The 23,675-nt window shown below is 34.5% G+C and overlaps 2 protein-coding genes across 2 annotated transcripts in view; both read right to left on the reverse strand.

The window, feature by feature from the left end:
* Positions 1-23,675, reverse strand: part of LOC129223730 (tubulin-specific chaperone E-like) — a 310,220-nt gene that overhangs the window by 240,262 nt on the left and 46,283 nt on the right. The window lies entirely within an intron of this gene.
* Positions 1-23,675, reverse strand: part of LOC129224228 (cleavage and polyadenylation specificity factor subunit 1-like) — a 34,994-nt gene that overhangs the window by 2,100 nt on the left and 9,219 nt on the right. Inside the window, exons 3-7 of the mRNA XM_054858649.1 lie at positions 19,384-19,524; positions 17,246-17,326; positions 1,848-2,014; positions 1,605-1,748; positions 753-892 (exon numbers count right to left, since the gene is read on the reverse strand). Coding sequence (XP_054714624.1) covers positions 753-892; positions 1,605-1,748; positions 1,848-2,014; positions 17,246-17,326; positions 19,384-19,524 — 673 coding nt within the window. The remainder of the gene's footprint in view (positions 1-752; positions 893-1,604; positions 1,749-1,847; positions 2,015-17,245; positions 17,327-19,383; positions 19,525-23,675) is intronic.

Genomic DNA, 23,675 nt, shown 5'->3' on the forward strand with positions numbered 1-23,675 from the left:
GCCAATGTTTGTTGTGCAGTTTCATTGATTCCTGAATGTTTGGAAAGGAACTTTAAAATAGACCAATACAATAATTAAAAATTTAAGCTACCAAAAAAAGTTGAATTTAATCGATTGTAGCGTTGCAAAGAAGTGGGAAATTTCATTAAAGTTTGATGTGCCTCTAAGCTTTCAACAATTTTAAAAATTGAAAAAAAAAATTTGTGATTGGCGGTGCTCTCTCTTTGATGCTTTTCCTCCCTCTTTGATGCTTTAAAAAAGCAGCCAAGGACTATTTAGCGAAATAACAAATTTCTGCTGAAAGCAATGTTTGATAACAGAAATTTTTTTAATGTGTTTTTTTTTCTGGTAAGTAAAAATAGTTATATCTAAAATAAAGTTATAAATTTGTTTTCCAACCTATTCAAACTCTAGAATTCATAGCATCATATCATACATTGATTAGGTCAGGTATATAGTGTCGCCTCAGAACAACAGTAAGACATCTAATCCCAGGAAAAACAGTAAAATATCCTATGATGCTTTGAGGCGATGATATATTATCTTTTATACATTATTCTATCACTTTTTTGCTCATATTATAAATTTAATGGTTGTCAGTGGTGGTATTTTATATTAGTCTACAGTTTTGTTTTCGAATTGGATAAGACAAATTTGCGATAACTGAAATTTTTTTCACATTCCCTGCAACTTCAACTTATCGAAATTTCACTGTAATTTAAAAAAAAAATTAAACCTGAGACAAAACTTACCAATGGGTTTTGGAACAGCCATTGCATACAGACAGTCAAATGGCAAACCACTCAGAGACCAAATGACAGGATGAACACGTTGAGTAGTATTTAAAGACAAAGCTAAAATGCTACATGTATCCTGGCGAACTGCAACTCTCCTGCAATAGATACCCAAAGTCAAAACACATTCAAACACAACACAATTGATAACAGTGAATTAAGAAAGGAGCAACTTATACAATCAATACAGTAAGTAATATTATTACTGCTTGAGTAGAGATGTAAAATTTGAGGAAACTTTGAGGCTATGAAAAAAAGGTTTTTTTCTAGGTTTTTAATTAAAAAAATGGAAGAATTGAATTTTTACAAATTAAAATATATTAAATAGCTTTATTTTCTTAGAAAACATAAAAAATGCATAATATTTAAAGAAAAAAATTTTGAGGGAAAAAACTAGTTTTTTCCCCAAAAATTTCTTGGGGTTTTTAATTGACAATTTCCATTATTAGGCTAGAGTGAAGAATAGTGACACATTGGATGTAGTGGGTTTATTATCATTTGAAATTAAGGATTTCCTAGTTGGTAAGATACTACTACGGAATGGTAACCAAAGTATTTGTCGTCATGTTTGATCAAAGTAAAATGAAAATTACTAATTTGGCGATATCATAATTTTGTCTTTTTAAGGTACTTTTAAATAAAACAAATCACTGTAAAATATTAAAAGCTTCATTAAATGTAAAATTATCTACTAAACAAACAAGTTAAGCCATTAAAATGCAAAATAATCCTAAATTCTTTGCATTTCAGATTCATTCAAGTAAGTCATATTTTATGGCAAAAAATTACATAAGAGAAAAGATTCATTACCCAGGCCATGTTCTCAAAGGTTCATACAGCAATAACAGAGTTGGTTCATAATACCCTTGCAAAAATTGAAGATCTTTAATGTTGTTCACTTTTTCATCAATTTCTGATAACTTAATGGTATATGAAGCTAAAACAGGAGTTTTTCTAAAAAAAAAAAATGTACTCTTTCACAAATGACTAAACATTCAACATAAAACTGAGATTAAACAAATGTAATTAAAAAGGAAACTAGCGTAAACTAACACTCCTGAGGCAATGGCATTAGTGACAGAAGAATCTTGTTCTTCAGTGATATTTTCTTTTCGAAAGGGGAGAATTACAATATTTCTCTCATACACAACCATTGCGGCGCAGCGCCCGTCCGGATCCGACCTCACAATAGGGGTGTATGGATGATGACTTGCTCCAGCCTAGAAATGAAATAAGACTAAGGTCAGTCATGGTCAGAGCCCGACTATGATTTTCGAAGCACAAAATTTATGGTGCCCCCCCCCCTCCCCTCTGCTTATTCTATATAGCGAAGCAATAAAATATTTTGATACTTGCATATTAACACAGCCATGCTAAATTTGGCTGTATGTTATATTACAATATAGATACATTATAAAAAGTAGACCGTAGTAGGACTATGGGCAGGTAAAGGGCAGTAAATGCAAATTTGTCATATTTCCTTTCCTTTTTTTTTTTTTTTCATTTTGTCATCTATTGTACGTAAGCTTTATTGTACATTAGTGGTACACGCACAGCTTTGCCCGTAATAGAAAAATTAAAAGGTCTTTTGGTTCGCCTGTATATTTACAAATAATGCATGGTGAATTTTCTCGCCAATTGGCTTGTACCCATGTTACGGTTCCACGTTTTGATAATTTCGTATCTCGCCAATTGGCTTGTGCCCATGTTATGGTTCAACGTTATGATAATTTCGTAATTTACTCGTTCGTCTTATGATCATTTTGTTCTTAAAATTGGAACAGAAAAAGAACCACATCAAATTTTCGAAAAATCGCTTTGAGGTCCACACTCCCATGCTACAAACTAAGGTTGTGTCAAATTTCATGAAAATCGGTCAAAGGGTCTAGGAGCTATGCGCATCACAGAGATCCTGACAGACAAAGAGAGATCCAAACAGAGAGACTTTCAGCTTTATTATTAGTAAAGAAGCTTACTTATTTGGTTTCCACTGAAAAAAAAGATCGAAAAAAAGTATAATTTCAACATTTCCCTATTGTTAGTATTGAATCCAAATCGCGTTTCTTCAAATATCTCAAAACCTCATTTCTGCAAATCCAGCCGTTGATCTGCCCACGGTAGTATAGCATACGATAGTTAAAGATAATAATTTTTGATGTTGTCAAACTTTGCCCCTTGCAGTAAGCTGTAAATTTCAAAATTATCTATATTATGACTTTTAATAGTGGAACTATAGACTGACTCAGAGTGGTTTTGGGATTTGGGAAAGTAATTGAATTTTTGAGGGAATATTTTTTTTCTAGATATAAAATTTGCGTCTTGCTACAGTGCGATATGAAATGAGTCCAATTAAAACTTTATCTACCGATTTGGTGCCCCCAAAAGTTGGTGCCTTGGGCCCGTGTCCCATGCCTTAATCTGGCCCTGGCATGTTAAACAATCAAGGTTTGCATGCAATATACCGACAGCTCAATTGTGACATCCAGAGACTACAGTTACATCCTTGTTATGGATTCATCAGCCTCGAATAATCAGTAAACGAGCTGGAGGCAGATGCCATCTAAGAGCGGTAAATTACTGCTTAATAAACAAGGTCTTTTTATGTAAATGCATTCTGTTATCTGGAAGGCAATGGGCTGCATTCGCTCAAAATTACTCTCTATTAATCGAATCACTCAAAAGACCATATCTGTAAGCCAGATGAACACAAGTCGAAAAAATGCGATTTTCTGTTTATTAGTGCATTGTATGCAGAATCCTATTCGCATTGTGCCATATGAACGTAATCCTTAAAAAAAAAATCCTTTGCAATAATTTACCAGAGTTTAAAAAGTGTGAGCCTAATCCTTTGTATGCACCAAGTGAATGCTTTTTTGCTCTAGAGTGCAGTGGTTCTCAACCATTTCACCACCGAGGACCACTTGTACCTTTCAGAATCCTTGGCGGACCACATAGATATTATTAATATAAAAAACAAAATAAAAAGACATAGATAGCGAAAAAATTAACACGTTAATGACTCCCTTGGTCTTGCTTCTCACTTGAAAGTTTCCCAATATTTGGCTCGAAAGAAGTTAACGCCAGTCTCATAGGACCATTCAAATTTAGCAACCTGTTTTTGTGTTTATTCTTGGTGGCACATAATGTTGAAAATGCTGCCTAACAGAGATAAGTGGAATGAAAAGGAAGAAGAAGTTCCAAAGCTTTTTCACTGAGCAGTGAACTTTCATCAAGTAATCCTTTCCAAAAATCTGCATTATTTTCGCAGTGAGATTTTATCACTTTTAAATGACCATCGGATGACAATTCAATAAGCTGTTCATTTTCCTGAATAGACAGATTATTATCGTGGGTAGCTAAAAAGGAATCAATCAACCACAGATTATTTTTCCTCACATCTGTATCAGCAGGGAAGTACGATTCAGGCGCGTTTGGTTGTTTGGTCAACACAATACTGCAAATGTTTTGAGTAAAAAAAATTCGGCAGACGCATTAATTTACGTCTAAAGAGCCAAGAGTTAAATTTATTACTTTATGAATGTTCACTTCGCGAACCACAGGTTGAGAATCACTGCTCTAGTATGAAGTAGTGATTATGTGACTTACGCTAGTCTGGCTCAGAGGTACAGATATGAGGCAGTGAGAAGCAAAAAGATGTAAGTAGACTTCCTTAAGTTTTGAGTAAAACATGTGCAAAATTCAGGACTACTAGCACCTTCTCTTGCAAGACAATATCTTAGTAAAACAGATCAGAGTTTCTTCTGCTATTTATATTAAACATCTCCAAAATTTTAATTTTTACACTTACACCCCTTTGTTTTTAGGTGCACTATATGTGTTAGGAGGGGGGTTCTATTTTTGCTGCCTCTTTCTTTCATTTTTTATTTTTTAATATGGACAGCACAAGGTGTATTACACGTTATTTTTTCCATGTGTGTCTCTGTTTAAAAAATTGAAACAAACTCTTCTATACATGCCATTTGTATATACACACTACTACAATTGTCAGGCCCAAGACTGTAAAAGAAGGAAGAGAAATTACATAGATAACACAGCTATAAATGTTTCTTTCAGTTGTCCATTTATCCAGATTTTTTTAGCAGACATTTTTTGTCCAGATTTATCCAGCCAGTAAGCTCATCACTGGCTAGAAACTGAAAATTGAAATTTTCAGGTCTACCCTTCAAAGTCCTAGAATCTTTTTTCAAATGAATCTTGGAGCATTTTTGAAACGATGGGTGTAAATTGAAATCTTTTCCGAAGAAGCTTCTATTATTTTTTCTTTTCTTCTCCAAACATTTTTCTTCCCAAATAATAATAATAATTAATCTATTAATTAATTTTAAAATTTTTAATGCACTGAGGGGTTGGAGGACACATATCTCTACATGGTGGGCCGCATTTGGCTCGTGGGTTTTGCACTCCTAGTTCAAACCTTAACTCCAACTAGATGATATTAAATAGCACCCGTTTTTACAAATACATAAAATAAATTATCAAAAAATATTTTTATAAAAAAGTACAGTTTTACATTACAGCTGATTAATGTAAAAACAAATTTACGGAAAGCAAAATCGCTTTGCAGTGTTTTGGTTTATTTAAAGCTAGAGTGAAGAGAAAAAAGAAAAGTTTGAAATGAAAAACAGAATACTATGACATTTGAATACTTTGACCAGGGGCGTAGCTAAGGGGGGGGGGGGGTTGGGGACAAACCCCCCCCCCCCCCCCCCCCCCCCCCCCCGAAAAGTTAGTCTCAAAAAAAAAGAGAAAAAGAAGAGAGAAGAGAAAGAAAAAAAAAGAAAAGGAAAAATTTCCAAGCGATTATACATATATATATATTATACATATATATATATATATATATATATATATATATATATATATATATATATATATATATATTATATATATATATATCAGAGCATTTTTTAACATAGGAACTGCGCGACACTACTGTCGCCTAGTGAAAAAAATCTGTCGCCTAGAAGATGCGAAATCAAACCACTGGGCGACACTGGAAAATCTAAAATTGGTACACTCATTTTTGGAAACGGATTTCAAATCTTTGTAAAAATCTTAGGAAGACCCTTGCCTTCTTTAAAAAAAAAAAAAAAACGTCGACTCGTACATGACGAAAGCCTTCTTTTTCTACCCTTGAGGACCGGCCCACCACGCACTCGGCGCCAGATTAAGCAATCGATTAGCACCCCATCTCATTAGCTCTTTCATTGATGATAGCCGATAAGCATTTCACGTCTATCTGTGTACAGGGTACAGGACCCTGCAGGGACACTACTTGGTGGGACGGCATTAAAAGCAGTTTGCGGAACGAAAACAGCTGTTTTTCATTCAAAGATGCAAAGAGAGAGGTATTTTTTCGAAAGAAAAGCCGAAGGCTGAAGGGTCGGGGTTGCTTCCTGGAATTCTTTTCAGTAATTTTTGCTTTAGGGTAACAGAGGATTATACCACACCTACCACTTCCTTTTTCATAATGAGCAAGAGAATGCTCAAGACTAATAATCTCTAAATGCAATAACCTAATTAAATGTATGACTAGAAATGCATGATTAAAAAATAGTTGAAGACAACTTAAAAATAAAAACCAAATTTATTTGGTCATTTAGTAAAGTTAGTTAAATAAAATTAAAAACATTTGAAACAACGCGAACTAGAGCTGAGCTATATCAATCTATTATCTATTTATTAAAAAGAACCCGCATCGTTGCATAAAAGCAAACGAACGCTCAAGTCAACTTGCCAGAGAGAAAACACCGAAGAAGTCTCTTTTCTACTCGAAACATTTCCTTTTATCGTAAGTGAACTCATTTGCATGCGGACGCCAAATCACCTGATACACGCCAGCATAGCACCTGGCCAATGAGCATCAGGCACGTGCCGATCTGTTACGATGCATCACCGATTACGTGAAGGTCGTGACGTCATAGATCGGCGACTGCACGTGCGAGATACGTCATCAGGCGTCCGCATTAGAAGAAAGAAAAACATCGTTGAAAATTTCTCAATGATTAGGCAAGTGACTGATATTATGGTGGGATAAGTGGTGAGATGAATTCGTTAATTATTTCATATAAGGGGCGCTAGGCCAACAATGCCCCCCCTCTCACCATCTTATGAACATTATTTTCTTATACATTTAAAGATAATTCATTTCCTAACAAATCTCAATACCAGCTCTAGTTTTACAAAAAGATTTTGAATAAATATAAACATGATTAGTAGATTAGTTAAATACAACAACAAGCAAATTCTTTTATAACAAAATATCACTCAATCCGATTCCAGTCCGTTCAAACTGTTCCATTTTCCAAGTCAGTAAAAAGTCAATCAGTCCAATGTCATATAAACACATTCAATCTGCAAAAATTGGAAAACCTTGGCGAGTATACAAATACTTGGTATAAACACATTTGAACAGTACAAATATAAACTGTAAAACGCAAAAAATATACATATATAACTTTAACCCGTTCCCGATAGTTAAAATAGTTTACTTTTCCCACATTACTACATTTTCAAAAAATTAAATTACTAAAAATATCACAAAAACAATTACATTACAAAAACATTTTCATTGAACTTTATTAGTTCAGATCGAGATAAAGGCTTAGTAAATACATCAGACGTGTTATTTTTACTTCTAACAAATTCAACATCAAATATATCTTTATAAATTAAATCGCGTATATAAAAAAGCTTTACATCAATATGTTTTGTCCTATAATTTTCGATCGGTGATCTCACAAAATCTATTGTAGCTTGATTATCAACTTTTAATACAGATTTAATTTTGTGCTCCTTATTAATTACCCCCTTATTAACACATTCATCAATGATTCTATCAAACCAAAGAAGTTCTTTGCCGGCCTCTGTCATTGCAATAAACTCTGATTCCATCGTTGATAAACTAATGCACTTTTGTTTAAATGTTCGCCATGAAATCGGCGATTTGTTAATGAAAACAATCTGACCTCCGAGTGAAGTTCTATCGTCTCTGTTAGAGGCGAAATCTGCATCAGAATATGTTACAACTTGAATTTCATTGCATTGTAATTTAAGTTTGTAATTTCTAGTTTTAGAAACATAGCCTAATAATTTTAATAAACCATCCCAATGCTTTATACCGGGGTTATTTTGGAATTGGCTAAAAATGTTTGTAGCGTAACTAATGTCTGGTCTTGTTCTGTTTGCTAGAAACGAAAGACAACCTAACAAATTCCTGTACGGTATTTTTGACATATCTTGCACATCTTGCTCGTTATTTGGACAATCTAGTTTAGTGTATATAATACCTTTACTTATCGGCAATGAGGAGATAGGGATATTGAATTTCTCAAAACGTTCATAAATTTCTTCAATATAGCCAATTTGACTTAATGAAAAACAATTCAAATCCTCCTCAAATTCCACGCCTAGTAATTTTTTAGTTTTACCTAAAATTTTTAAATCAAAGTATTTTTGTAACATTTCTAAAACAGTTTGTATATCATTTTGACTCTTTCCAAATAAAACAATGTCATCTACATACAAAAGTAAAATTACAGAAGATTTATAAATATAGACACAGTTACACCATTCAAATTTACAAAAACCAATTGAGATCAACTTTTCTTCAATTTCGTAAAACCACAATCGTCCACTTTGGTGGAGTCCGTAAATTGCTTTATTTAGCTTACAATATAAATTTTCCATCCCCTTTTCTACAAAACCAGGTGGTTGTTTCATATAAATTGGTTCTGAAATAGGTGCATAAAGGTAAGCATTTTTCACATCACATTGGATGTTTACCCAGTTTAATTTTACCACCAAAAGAGAAAAGAAAAATCTTATAATGCTGAAATTTACAACTGGCGAGTACGTAAGATCATAACTCTCATATTTCAATTGAGAACTCCCTAAAGCTACTAGGCGACTTTTGTATCTCAAAATTTCCCCATTTTCATTTCTTTTGACTGTAAAAACCCAGCGAGAACCAATTGGAGTAGAACCATGCGGTAATTCGACAAGATTCCACACTTTGCGATCTTGCATCACTTTTAATTCTTCCCGCATTGAACTTATCCAATTGTCTTTTTCCCGCGATTTAAGGGCTTGTTTGTAAGTGTTAGGAATAATGATTTGATGTCCTAGTCATGCTTGAGAAAATTCATTAATTACGTTGCTGTTTACAGAGTTATCAATCTCTCCCTCAGTAGTATTTTTACCTTTAAAGCAAAATATATCTGGCTGATAAACAATATTATTTTTTCTGCAATATTTCTTTATATCATAAATTGATCTCAATCGTTTGTTGCTTCCTTTTTCAAAATAATAGATATCGTTACGAGACCCATCGGGTCTTGGTACGACTTTTCTTTCCCATTTTGCTAATTTTAAACATTTATCACTTTCATCATCTGATGATTCAGTTTCCCCCCGATCTGATTCTTCTGTTTCTGAATGAACAGGTGGTAGTTCGGGAATTTTTAAGATTTCCTCATCAGGAATTTCATCTTCATCTAATTTTGGTACATTTAACCATTCTATGGTGCCCATCACGACTCCACTGCGTTTAGACTCAAATTCGTCTTTGAAAAATTTTCCCTCATTAAATCTGACATTTATGGTCTCTATAATTTTATCATTTTCTGGAATCCAGATTCGATACCCTTTTGTCCGAAATGCATACCCAATTAAAATCCCTTTTTGGGCTTTAAGATCAAGCTTTTGCCGACGTTGCTTCGGTACACCAACGTAGGCTACGCATCCAAATGGTTTCAAATGTCTGATTGAGGGCGATTTTCCCCCATATAGCTCAAAAGGAGTTAGTTTTTGATCTCTATGACATACGCGGTTCCAGGTGTACGTGAAATACAACATGGCTTCAGGCCAAAAGTTTTTACCTATACCACTCTCTTCTAAAATTACCCTAGTACCATCTGCCACAGTTCTGTTAAATACTTCAGCCGCCCCGTTTTGCTCAGGGGTATAACTATTAGTGAATTCATGTTTTATTCCTTCATTTTGACAAAATTTACTTAAAATTGTATTTGAAAATTCCCCTCCATTGTCAGTTCTTATTGCTTTCTGCTTTGTTCCCAGAAATCTCTCTGCCCTTTTAATATGATTAATGAGAATTTCTGCTGCCTGATTTTTATTTTTCAATGGGTACAATGACGTTCTACGGGAATAATCGTCAACAACTGAAAGAAAGTATCGTTCACCTCTTCTACCTTCAATACTCGATGGCCCCCAAATGTCACTATAAATTAATTCTAAAGGTTTCTTTGATCTAATTTCGTCCATTGGTTTGAAAGATACGCGTCTGAACTTTCCTAATTTACAATCTTCACAATTTACTTTATCATTTTTAAAAACTGGTAGACCCCTAGTACATTTATATTCAGCTGTTTTCTTTATATTATCGACATTTACATGAGCAAATCTTTTGTGCCATAATTCTAAGCTTTCAGTACTACTAGCTTCATAATTAACATTTTTATGTACATTTTCTGAAATTACCTTTGGGTTAACAAAATAAATGCCATTAGATAGTTTAGCTTTAAAAATTATTTCGCCATTATCTGATACAGTTACCAAACCTTTTCCCCCTTTAAAACATGCTCCCGCTTGGTCAAATCTGGGACCAGACAGTAAATTTCTTCGCAAATGCGGCGAATACATCACATTTACTAAATTAATGGTCTTAGGACCGAACTTTAACTTTATCTCTCCAACCCCCTCAATTGGAAAAACATGATTTTGGACTGCTACGGCCATCTTTCGATCATTTACAGGTTCATATTTATGGAAAAAGTTCTTATTATTTGCAAAGTGATGGCTGGCCGCCGAATCAAATGCCCATGATGAAGGATTACAGTCTATCTCGTTAAAGTTCGCTTCCGAAATAAAAAATGTTTTGGAAGAGTACTCACACTTTTTCGGCGGTGAGGAGCTGCCTCTTCTGGTATACTGGTTCCTGATTCTTCCTCTTGACCTCCTCTGGCCATAACTTGACTTCTTGGAGCTTGTGGATGGACTTCCTCCGCGGTTCCTCTCTGGAAAACTACAATCTTTGCGGATGTGGCCTGTACGTCCGCAATTATAACACGATCTTTTTTCTTTTGGAGCAACGTAGTTGGCGCTAATATTATCCTCGTCCTTCAGCTTTAATCTGCTCTCTTCAGAAATTAAGTCCTGTACTATCGCATCAAAAGAAAAATCCTCGGGTTTCTTTCTCAAAATTGATTGGCAAATGCTGTCATATTCCGATGGAAGATGTCTCAAAACTTGAAAATTTAAGTATGACTCCGAAAAATTCTTGTCGATTCCCTTTATCCTGTCATAAATTCGACGAATTCTTGATGCGAAGAGATTTATGGATTCGCCTTGCTCAATTCGACAGTTTGTTAACTCAGTAAAAGTTCTCATATGCACACACCTGTTATCAGGATAAAAGTGTGCTTTTAGACATTCCCACGATTTTTCTGGCGACTCACAATGCTCTATTATCCTTTTGAATTCGTTGTCTACAAACAAATATATTAAAGATAATGCCGCTCGTTCTCTGGCCAAAAACTCACGAACGTCTCTGTCAGTAAATCCTGAATCTTTAGAGACTACTGGCACTGTTTCCTTACCAGTTACAATGTCCCAGGCGTTTTTCTCCATCAGGACAAATTTCATATCTGCTGCCCATGACACATAATTTGTGCCATTTAATTTCTCAATAGTTATCTGGGGATTCGCCATTATTTCGACAGAAAGTCGGAAGACAATATCAATGAGCACTAATAATCTAATTATCATCAGTATGCTCTTGTCGAAAAAAAAATCTTCTATACGGCCCCCCCATCGAAAATTATCACAGACGTCAAAAACATCATTTCCATCTCCAGTCCTACTGAAAATATAGGCCATCGAAAACAGAGTCCAGGTTGCCCATAACCTTTTAATGAGCAAGAGAATGCTCAAGACTAATAATCTCTAAATGCAATAACCTAATTAAATGTATGACTAGAAATGCATGATTAAAAAATAGTTGAAGACAACTTAAAAATAAAAACCAAATTTATTTGGTCATTTAGTAAAGTTAGTTAAATAAAATTAAAAACATTTGAAACAACGCGAACTAGAGCTGAGCTATATCAATCTATTATCTATTTATTAAAAAGAACCCGCATCGTTGCATAAAAGCAAACGAACGCTCAAGTCAACTTGCCAGAGAGAAAACACCGAAGAAGTCTCTTTTCTACTCGAAACATTTCCTTTTATCGTAAGTGAACTCATTTGCATGCGGACGCCAAATCACCTGATACACGCCAGCATAGCACCTGGCCAATGAGCATCAGGCACGTGCCGATCTGTTACGATGCATCACCGATTACGTGAAGGTCGTGACGTCATAGATCGGCGACTGCACGTGCGAGATACGTCATCAGGCGTCCGCATTAGAAGAAAGAAAAACATCGTTGAAAATTTCTCAATGATTAGGCAAGTGACTGATATTATGGTGGGATAAGTGGTGAGATGAATTCGTTAATTATTTCATATAAGGGGCGCTAGGCCAACATTTCATGGCTTTTTGAATAAAAGGGATTCGCGCGTTGAAACTTGTAGGCACTGGCAATCTATTTATTTTTTTTCCAGTTTCGAGGCAACAGGACTGAAGAATGATGGAGTCATTTGTAACACGTTTTAGCTGTAATTAAAAATCCTTTTAAAGTTATAATGAAATTGAAACTCATTTTGATGATTCAAACAAAGGATTTTTAAGGGTAAGTTTGGTTCGTAAGAAAATTTACTTATTTCAAAAACTTTTACTTTAATTATCCATTACCGCTTTTAATTTGTAAAAATGTTTTTGAGACATTTGTTATTTATACTATCATTTCCAGGGCCCGGATTTACATTTTAGTTATGCTTATCACGCTTAATATTTAGTTATGCTTACCTATTGCTTATCACGAAAAGTTGTGTGAGTTGTCGATCCTAAAAAAATGAAAATACTTGAAAAAAAAAATCAATTTCATTTTCAAATGCTTGAAATTTTACAAAAATGTGGCTACAAGCCTTGAATTTTAAAATTTCTAACAAATTGGAGTTGATAAGGAGGAGTGCCAAAATATGTTAAATTCAGTGTGTGCTTCAATGGAATGCCGGACATCACATAAGGTCCAGATCCAAAACGTCCATGAACATAACGTCCAGTTCCAAAACATCCGAGGGACATAATGTCCGACGGACAAAACGTCCAGCGGACATAACGTCCAACGGACACAATGTCCGACGGACAATAGGTCCAAAGACGGAACTTTCACATTTTTGGACCCAGCTAGGACATAACCTCCAGTTTTAGCAGTTTATTTCTTGAACTTCTCAATTAATTACATGATTTGCCACTGAACAATAGGTTTCATGGAAATTATACTCTTACTCTTAGCATCGTTCATTATTCCATCAAACTCTATTCCCTTGTGTGTGTGTGTGTGTGTGCGCGAGGGGGGGGGGTTGCTTTAACATTGGATTAAAGTATATTCATAAAAAGAAGTATGCTTCAATTTTATTTCTTACTAAGCGTATAAATTATGAATTGTTCAAATGGGCACTATGTTACTCTCTTGCTACCTATTTTCTAAGTGTGTACCCTATTTCTTTTAAAGCACTTTGTAGATGGGTTGCAGAGGTGATTAAAAACTAACTGTATCGAAAGTCCATGAGAGCAAGTAACAATGCATTATACTTTCTTCTCCCTCGCTCTATCTCTCTGTCAACTGCCTCATTGATGTGTCGACCCCTAAAAAAATGTTACTGTGTACTATCTCAACTTGCAAGAGTACATAATTTAAAAAAAGTTTTGTTTGCCTATTTTTCCCCGAATATTTTCGATTCCAATCTTCCTTTATATGGCTTCAAACTGCATAATTTTACTAGATTTTTTTTTCTCCAAAATTCCCTCTGGGGGAACCCCCGGGACCCCTAAATTGGGATCCCTGCATCATTCTCTCAATGCTATTCCCCTTCTTAAGGGAAATCCAAAAAGGCAGGCAAATACACATTGAAAAAACACACACACACAAAAAAAAAAAAAAAAGAAAAAGAAAAGAAAGGAAGAAAGAAAAGAGCATAACTTTATGTGTCTCAGGGGAAAAGACAAATATAGAGCAAAAAAAAATCCATTAATAATTTGCTTTTTAAAAAAAAAAATAGCAGTCTTTGTATTTGCGTATGTTCTATTGCAGCACCTAAACTATTTATCCGACTTTCATGAATAAGTGTCAATTGATTCGTTATTATGGCTCAAGTAACGTACGCTATCAATCGACTTCAACAATAGGAGGAGTTGATTTTACCTTGGAAAACTCGAATTTAAATGATTTTTTTAGAGTGGGTTTTAAATAAATTTATTAATAACCCGACTAAGGGAACAAAGGGTAAGAAACAAGTTTGGTGTTGATTACTATTATAGTCTTATTAAGTTAAATCAATCTTTTATTGTTTAAATTTTCTATCAGCTTCATGTAATAGCAATAAATTAAGTTTACCTTTTAAGTTTTAAGTTACTGATATTCTTGTATATCAAACTAAAATGCTTACCGTAAATTACTCACGTTATTATTTTTTGTCCATCTTAGATTAAAACGGAAAATATTTAAATAAAATAAAAGAATAAAAAACTGAAAACTGACTACGGCAAAAAAAAATAAATAAATAAAAAAAAATAAATAAATAAATAAATAAAACTAATTTGAATTTTGACATCTTGAATTCAAATCATGTTTTTCGCAATCACGAGTGTGTGTATGTGCGTGTGTGTTTGTGTGTGGGGGTATGCGTTTGTGTGTACGGGTTATGTGTATGTGTGTAGGCATGTGTGTTTGTGTCTGTGTGCTGGCATAAGTGTGTGGGTAGTTGTGTGTATGAATGTGTGTGTGTGGGAGGGGGTATGTGTATGTGTGTGTAGGCATATGTGTTTGTGTCTGTCTGCAGGCATGAATGTGTGGGTAGTTGTGTGTATGTGTGTGCATGTGTTTGTGGGTGTATGTGTGGGTGTCTGTATGTATGCGTGTGTGTATGTGTTTGTGTATGTGTGTGTAGGTGTGTGTGTGTGTGTGCGTGTGTGTGTAGATGTGTATGTATGCGCGTGTGTGTAGGACATGGATGCAACCTGGAGACGGCTTTCGCTATAGGAGCAGCATCGTGAGGAGCCCGTCGACGGTGATGGTGCGGAGGGTGGCGGGGGGAAAAGTCAAAGGAATGTCAAAAACAGTCAAGTGAAAACAATAAACAATTGTGATTGCTCAAAAAAAAAAAAACCAAAAAGATAAGAAACAAGGTAGGTGCTGTTTAATACCATCGTCCTATTGAGTAAAACCAGTAATTTGATAGGTTAGATATTCCTGTTTATTTAGTTCTATTGAAATCCTCTGCCACTTTCGCATTAATAACATAATTCAAATACCGTAGTCGTGCGGTATAGTAGAACTGTAGTTGAGAACGCACGACAATGACATTTGAATTGAATTATAATGTTATTAATGCGAAAGTGGCAGAGGATTTCAATAGAACTAAATAAACAGGAGTATCTAACCTATCAAATTACTGGTTTTACTCAATAGGACGATGATATTAAACAGCACCTACCTTGTTTCTTATCTTTTAGGGTTTTTTTTTTTTTTTTGCCGTATTCGGGTTTTAGTTTTTTCATCTTTTATTTTTTAGAGCTACAATTTCCGAGGGAGTGCTCCAAACCTCTTCTCCCCTACCATTATCAAAGACAAGTAGAATGCATCTTTAAGAATGCAAATTAGAAAAATTTCTTGTGGCGGGCCCTTGAATTACTCCTCCACGTCATATCACAAAAAGAACGTATTGAACTCCGTTTTTAGCACTACAATTGCAGAAAGAAATCCGCCTGACAACCCCGAACCACCCTCTTCTGAACATTATTGGAAATAATGTTTGCGTTTTGAACGTTTCAATTTCAAAAAACGGGCGTGGGGAGGGAGTCGCACCGGAGCGCATAATATTACGAAAGTCAGTTAGAATTACAAATAAAGAAAATTTTCCTTTGATATGGGCCCTCAAATCTCCCCTCACTCTAACATCATCAAAAAGATCGTCTTAAACTGCATTCTTAGAGCTAGAAGTTCGAAAAATAGACAGGTGAGTGACACCGAACCTCTTCAATCCCAACATTACCAAAGATCGTCTAAAATGCGTTTTCAAGACTAAAAATTTCGAAAAATTTCCGGGGGAGAAACCCACGGACCCCCTTTACTTCGGAGTTAATACTATTCTTAAGGTTTGGTTCATATCGGCTTCCTTTTAAATCAGAAGATCTATACAGCCGCCACAGAACAAACAGTACTTACAGAAATTCCACTTTGAGGCGACGATTATGCATACATTTGTTGAGAAAAAGGCTGTAACCTTCTCAATAATTTTTACTCTTATGATGAACTTGTGTCGCCTAGTAAAAATTCCTTAAAAAATGCTCTGATATATATATATATATATATATATATATATATATATATATAATAATATATATATATATATATATATATATATATATATATATATATATATATATAATATATATATATATATATATATATATATAATATATATATATATATATATGTAAAAGAAGTAACCCCCCCCCCCCCGAAAGTCAGGTCTAGCTACGCCACTGACTTTGACTTTTGACAATTGAAAAACACAATTAAAATCACGTCAAAATGATTTTAATTGTGATACCTATAAAACTATAATTTAATACAAAACCCATGACAACTTGTTTCACAATTTAACTTTGTTCTTATCAAGCATGCCAATTTAATTACAGTAGAAGACCGTTATAACGCACACCTTGGGACCAGAGTTTTTGCATTATACAGGTTTTGGCGTTATATAGGTCATTTCACAAATTTCAAAACTAATATTCAGAATATATATATATTAACACTTCAGAATTAGTTCTATCTGAAATGAGTATCAAAACACTAATTATGCAACTAATCATTCACAAATAAATATGCTTTACATTCACAAGAAAGTGAACTATCCTGCACTTCTGCCAGCTTCATAGTTTGCATAACAGCTGCATTTTCCAGAGCCATCTGATATTTTCTCTTTACTGTGAATATTAATTTTCATTTAAAAGCTTTGAATTAAGCTGGAAAGATGAAAAACTGTTTCAAAATTTAATTTTCCTAACAATTTTTATGTTAGCAAGGCAAAACAAAGGGATTTTTTAAACTTAAAAAACTATTGTTTACTTCTGAAAAGTTGTGCGGTTTATAGAGAATTGCGTCATATAGGTCGGCGTTATAAAGGTATTCTACTGTTATTAGCCCACTAAATGTAACATGAAAAAGAAATCATTCTGATAAACAATGTATTATTAAACAATATGTATAATATTTTGTAACGCTCAGTAAAACAAGTACCTTCATATCTTCTTCTTCAAAGTAGTGTAGAGATAAAGTTTTCAAATCATGAGTGGAAGGGTCATACTCAACTAGAGAAAGCTGGAACACACATTTTCATGTATTAGTTTTACGAGTTCATAATTAAACACATCAACATAAAATTTACATACCCACTAATAAAGATAAAGAGTATAGAAAAAAATTTTATTGCAGCAAATATCAATACAACAAAATGTCTGTTTCAACAAAACAAATGTTCAGTACTGTTTTAACTGCATTACCAATTTGAATTATATTGCAGTAAAACCACAATAAGTAGTCAACCATTTAAGTGGTCACTCCACTTAAGTCGTCGTTTTCCTTTGGACCCAACAAGGTCTCATTCACAGTAATGGAAAATGATCCTATTTTACTGGTCACCAAATTTAACTTCACCCTGGTTAACTAGTCACTCAAAAATTGTTTTCTAAAATTCTCTTTTCTTATTGGATCTTAGAAAATAGCATTAGACTTAGTTGAAATGCTGTGTGATAGTCATTTTTCCCTGAATTCTCACTTTTCACTTCTGGTCATTCAAAGCATACTTCATGCTGTGACTCTGTCTAGTACCCAATCATATGTATCAAACTCCATCCAGCAAGACAGACAAAATCTAATACCTGGAGAACGTTTGTTAGTATTTAACATTCGTTAAAGGTACAAGAGATGCAGAATTTAAAGCTTGAAGAACGTTAGAAGACAGATTTATTTTCAGTAAGCAACAACTTCATCAGTCAACACTGATGGATTGTTTTAATGAACAGTAAGTACATTAAAATGAGTTATTACGATTAAGTAATGTGTAAGTAAAACAAAATAAAACTAGGTAACTATAATGAGTGTTTTTTCCTTCTTTTAAAAGTTTCCACTAATTTATAGACATGGATTGTACAAGCTTTTGGTTTTTCTCACTGAATTCTACAGCTATTCATGAAAGTACTTGTGAGAAGTTTTTTTTCCTTCCTTATTTCCCACTCCACATAAGTAGTCACTCCGCATAAGTGGTCAAAATTTTTTTGGTCCCTTGAGTGACGACTTAACAAGGTTTTACTGTACAACAAAATTCCTTTTCCAATGAATAAAATTTGAAGATTCTTCTTTTATAACAGAATTTAACTGTCTTTGATAGAAAAACAGTATTATGAACAGATTAGCAGTAACAAATTAATTATGCAAGGGGGCTAACCCATAGGGCTTGAATAGCCACAATAAGAGTGTATGAGCGTAGTAAAAACTGTTGAGTTAGAAATTTGAACAGGAAAAACGAATTATATTTTAGAGGACACATAAGAAATGGACACATTTGTTAGAAACAAAACAATTAATTTTCTAAAAGGTGCTCTTATGAGTAAGAAATTAATATGCTTAGTCCTTGTGGATAACGTTTCTCACCCTGGCCGATTTGAAATTCCGAAAACAATTTTTTTCGATCCACCCTAATGCATAGTCATTAAATGAAAATAAAAAAGAACTTTACTAAACGAGTCCACTAATTAAAAATATTAATATACTAATTCTATATGTAACAGTTTCTGTGAGAAAAGCATCAAACAATACTTTAGTGTACACAGGGCCCAATTAAGTTATTGGGAGACCCTAGGCCAAACAGTTTTTTGGGGCCCCTCCCATCTGTACTCAAACCTTACTATTTTACCTATTGGCTAATGTAATTTTAGCAATTTGAGGGCCCCTTTAATTGTTGGCCTATTCAGTAATCAGGCCCTGGGTACAGGGAGATTAAATTATCTTACAGCTTGCATTGTCAAAATTAGTGTTTTCATGTGGAATACTGAACATAAAAAACTTTTTAAACAGAAAAAGCATTGGAATGTAAATTTTTTAATACATTATCTTGTGCCAAAAATATTACAATTTTCAATTTGTTCCAGAGTTGAAATTCCCTTAATTCTTTCCCTTAGAAAGAAACAAAAAAAAAAAAAAAAAAAAGATTTTTTCCAACCGCTCCCATTTCTACTCCCAACAGCTATGTTTAAATACCCTCATTTGTACTGACTTTACAGTTTACCAAAGATGGTTTGGTCCCGATAACTTCAGTTAAAAAAAGGTTCCACTGCAGCTCAAAACTTAAATCACATTAGGAAATAAGGAATTATTACCTTAGCCTCCTTGAAACTGAGAAGCAAAGCATGCCTTGGAGACCCTGCAAGGCGTATGGACTGCATTGACATGACATTGCCAAACAAAGGAAATACTTGAACACATTCTAGTTTCAATTTGGGTTCCCCTGTAACTGGAATCTGCAAACACATTCATGTAGTAAATTATTAATACAGAAAAATGAGCAAAAATGTACTTGGCAGTTATTTCCAAATTCATGAAAGTTATTTAAATAACTTTCATGAATTTAATTTTTAAAATTTAAAATAGAATCAAACATTTCAGAACAGTTGTATACTATTGATAACAAAATACGATCTTTAAGTTATAAAATGAAATGATGAATTTTTTGACCTTGAAAAATAGTGTATTATGTATTGTCCATCTCTTCAGTGCTGATTGACGTCTATGCCAAAAACTGCAGAGATGAAGTCTCAGACTAATTTCTTAAATCAGCGGTTCCCAACCCATGGGCCGTGGATGCTGGTCGAAATCTGGAACCTAGTATCAGGTGTTTTGGGGCGCTTCTCAAGTGAAATGTGGCATCGCTCAAAAACTTTACGTGATCTATACTCAATACACTCATTGAATGGAATACCGTATTTTCGAGAATAAGCGCTGCGGCGCATACAAGAAAAAAAGTAAAAGAATTGCCTGTGCTGCGCATATAACAGGTGCGGCGGATAGTGTTTTTTTTAAGTTAAAAAAATTTAAAATGCTGCTAACAGAGGGCACCACATCGTTTGCTTTCATTTTGTGAAACCCTTCGTCCTTGGGCGACAAGTAAAACAAAGAGGGGGAGGGAAGGTGAATCAGCGATTGCACGTAGTTCACTGAGGAGAGAAATGCTGATATACGTGCAGGGGCAAGCCTTATCACGTTGGAGCGAAGGAACAGGAAGTCCTTCGACCTTGGGCGACAAGCAAAGCAAAGAGGGGGAGAGAAGGTAAGTCAGCGATTGCACGTGTTTCACTGAGGAGAGAAACGCTGATCCACGTGGGCGAACAAGCCTTATCGCGGCGGAGCGAAGGGGTCAGGAAATTTTTTGACCTTGGGCAACAATTAAAGCAAAGAGGAGGGAGGGAAGGTGAGTCAGCGATTGCATGTGTTTCACTGAGGAGAGAAACACTGATACACGTGGGCAAGCAAGCCTTATCGCGTCGGAGCGAAGGGGTCAGGTAGAGGAGGGAGTAAAAGTACTAGTATGAGAGAGGGATGGATGTCCAGTTTGTAAAGGGAATTTACCACCTCCCTCACAAAAACAAAAACGGGTTGCTTGGTCAAGCAACCTAATGGGAAACTTGTCGCCTAGCTCTAGTTTTATTATTCACTCACATCGTCGTGTTGCATCTTTTGCTGTCGTTCGTGCGTTCTTGGCTTATCTTTTTTTACGGATTTTTTTGCTTAGTTGCTTTTGAAATGGCTCCTTAGCAATTGAAAAGTTATACTGCAGCTTTTAAATTTAAGGTAATAAAGGCAGAAGCAATTGGAAATCGTTTTGCTGCCAGAGAGATTGGCATTGACGAGAGATGCATTTGCCGTTAGAAATCGGATAAATTAACCATTGAAAGTGATGGCCAATTGAGGAATGCCAAAGACAAAAAGTGCAAAATAGGGATTTTTTTAAATCTTTCGTTATTGTTAATTAAAAATACTAACGATAAATAAAAAAATATTTTTTAATTACATTTAATCCAGCTTTCTTTACTACTGATTGTGCTTTTAAGTTGTTCAATTCTGGGTGCACGCTTATGGAAGGTGCGGCGCTTATTCCCAAAAATACGGTAAGTCAAAGCTGTGATAAGACTTCCAACTCTGATCCCATAAGTTGTGAGTTGGTAACTCGAAGTTCAGACCAACTTGTCAAAAAAATGTAAGGACAAAAAAAAGATTTTTTAAATATAAATCTGGTTCTTTAAATGTGGTGTTTGTATTTTCAGGTTCTGAGGAAGAGCCTTATATATATTGTGCGAATGGTCTTGAAATCTTATCCAACAAATGTATGAAACTCTCAAAACTTAAAAGAAAGCTTCAATCAACTAAGCATCCGGAATGCGAGGGCGCTTTTATTATTTTCAAATCAAGAAAAAAAATTCTATGACTAAACCTACTATGAAGAAATCTTTAAAACAGAAAAAAACCACATGTACCAAAGTTTCTTATGAGCTATTTTCATTCATGGCAAAGATAGATTTACTCACATTGTAGGAGAACTTACTATACTCTCAGCAATAATAAAGTTTGCTGAAAAAATTTACAAAAATAAATAAATAAATAAATGAACAACAATATATGACAAATAAATAAATTACTACAACCTTGGAAAGAAGAATTGGTGAAATGTCGTAAAATGTAAAAGAAGTTATCTGTCATAACTGTCTTGAAACAAAGCGATTATTTTTTGCAGCAATTTGATGAGAGGACAAACATTCCTATCAGACTAATTTTCCAGCATTTAGTGGTATTGAGTCGAATGACAATATTGAATAGATGCGGTTTTCTTAATAATTACCGACAGAAACCACTAGCGATGAATTTTACAACAATGATGATTTTATAAAAGAAAGTGAAGTAGATTGTACTTAAAGTGTGTGGACTTGGCAATTCATGGGGCACGTGCTGTGTCTGGAATTTGTACGGGTTTGTCACCACAATTTGATCAGTTGCTCAATGTAACCATACGTTCAATATAACAATCGTAGGATACACAGGATTTTGCAGTTAAAAGTTTGGACGAGTATTCTGAAAAAAAAAAGTCCTGACAATGCAGCAGAACTGAAAAACTGCTGCATCTTAAAGAGTAAGGACTAGGACTGGGCGATATATCGACATATAACTATTACCACGGTAATGATATTAAGATTTTTATCCGTCCGATATATCGGTTGAAACGGAAATACTTGACATAATTACGGAGAAACTGAAATACTGACTCATAAATACATAATCTTTGATAGTTTTGTGTTATGGGTGAATGTTTGAAATTTCAAGAAATTATCTGCATTCTTCAATCAGTTATTTAATTATAGTAAAAGGGTAAATTAACGGGGCCGCCGAAGGTCAAGGTGGGCCCAATATCAGTTTGGTCTCCGGATCCCATCCCCCTATAAAGTTTTCAAAAGCGGGGCCCTTCTAAGAACCGTGCTCCTAGTTTCTGACAAGGATGATATGGCCTCTCATGGGCCCCGAAAAGTGAATGTGTTGGTTAAAAAAGCATCTTAATGCAACAATTAAAAATCAACCAATTGAGGTACCAACATGATTCATAATTCTAATTAATCGTAAACCATTGATATTACGCTAAATAAAAGGCTTGTGGAAAGTACTGAAAAGTATTAAAAAAACCTAATGAGACTACTGTTGTGTAGCGGTGGCACAACTCATCTCTTTTGGACCGGATTTTTTCAGATCTTTTGGATTGGCACTATCACGCCAAAACTTATTTGAAGTTGCTGAACACCCTCAGACATTTCCGTCTAGCTACAAGCCCCCGATTTGCTCAAGGGACAATCTTCTTACTATTTTATAACTGAGATCAAAGTAAAAAATATATTATTCTTATTATATTATTTATAAGTGATTACGTAGAAAATGTTCCGCAACAAAACTGTTAGTTATTAAAGAGAGTTAAAAGACAAGTAAACTAGGAGAACGGCAAATACATAGCTATTAGAGAAAATTCGATAAATAATCAAGCCAGCTAGTTACCAATGAGTTATTTTCTTATTAGTAGGTTTTTATGTATGGAATCGAACTAATTCGTAGTCGGTTTTTTAAAAATACATGGAGAGTCAGTAAATATTAAAGAAAAAAAAAGCCGGAGTCCGACTATTTTCCAACGACTCCCCGACTCTTTTGCCTCAAAATTAGTCCCAACTCCACAGTACTGGTTAAGGCCGTTTTCGGGGGGGGGGGGGGGGGGGACAGACATGGTCAGAGGCAAGTGTGGTTCCAGACAAGTAGTCCAGGGGAGGGGAGATATAGTTCAAAGTTGTGTTTATTTGGGGTTTGCAAAATCAAACTAAAAGTAATAAAAAATTAGTTTAAAATACCTTTTTTTATTAACTTATTATAAAACCATGCGACGAGAACTTTTAGAAAACTTTTCTACTACTTTTTCGGGACAAACGGGATTATCCCGAAATACACTTAATAAAGTAAGCCCCGTCAATCGCTCTTCTTTCGTCGCATATCTCGTAGCTGTTTTCAGTCGTAGAGTATAGTTGCATTTAAAATGCTTGTTTTACATGAATGTATTGATCATTCTTGCACCAAAAATGTACTTGAAATA

Source organism: Uloborus diversus, chromosome 6, assembly GCF_026930045.1.
Source record: "Uloborus diversus isolate 005 chromosome 6, Udiv.v.3.1, whole genome shotgun sequence".
Taxonomy (NCBI): domain Eukaryota; kingdom Metazoa; phylum Arthropoda; class Arachnida; order Araneae; family Uloboridae; genus Uloborus; species Uloborus diversus.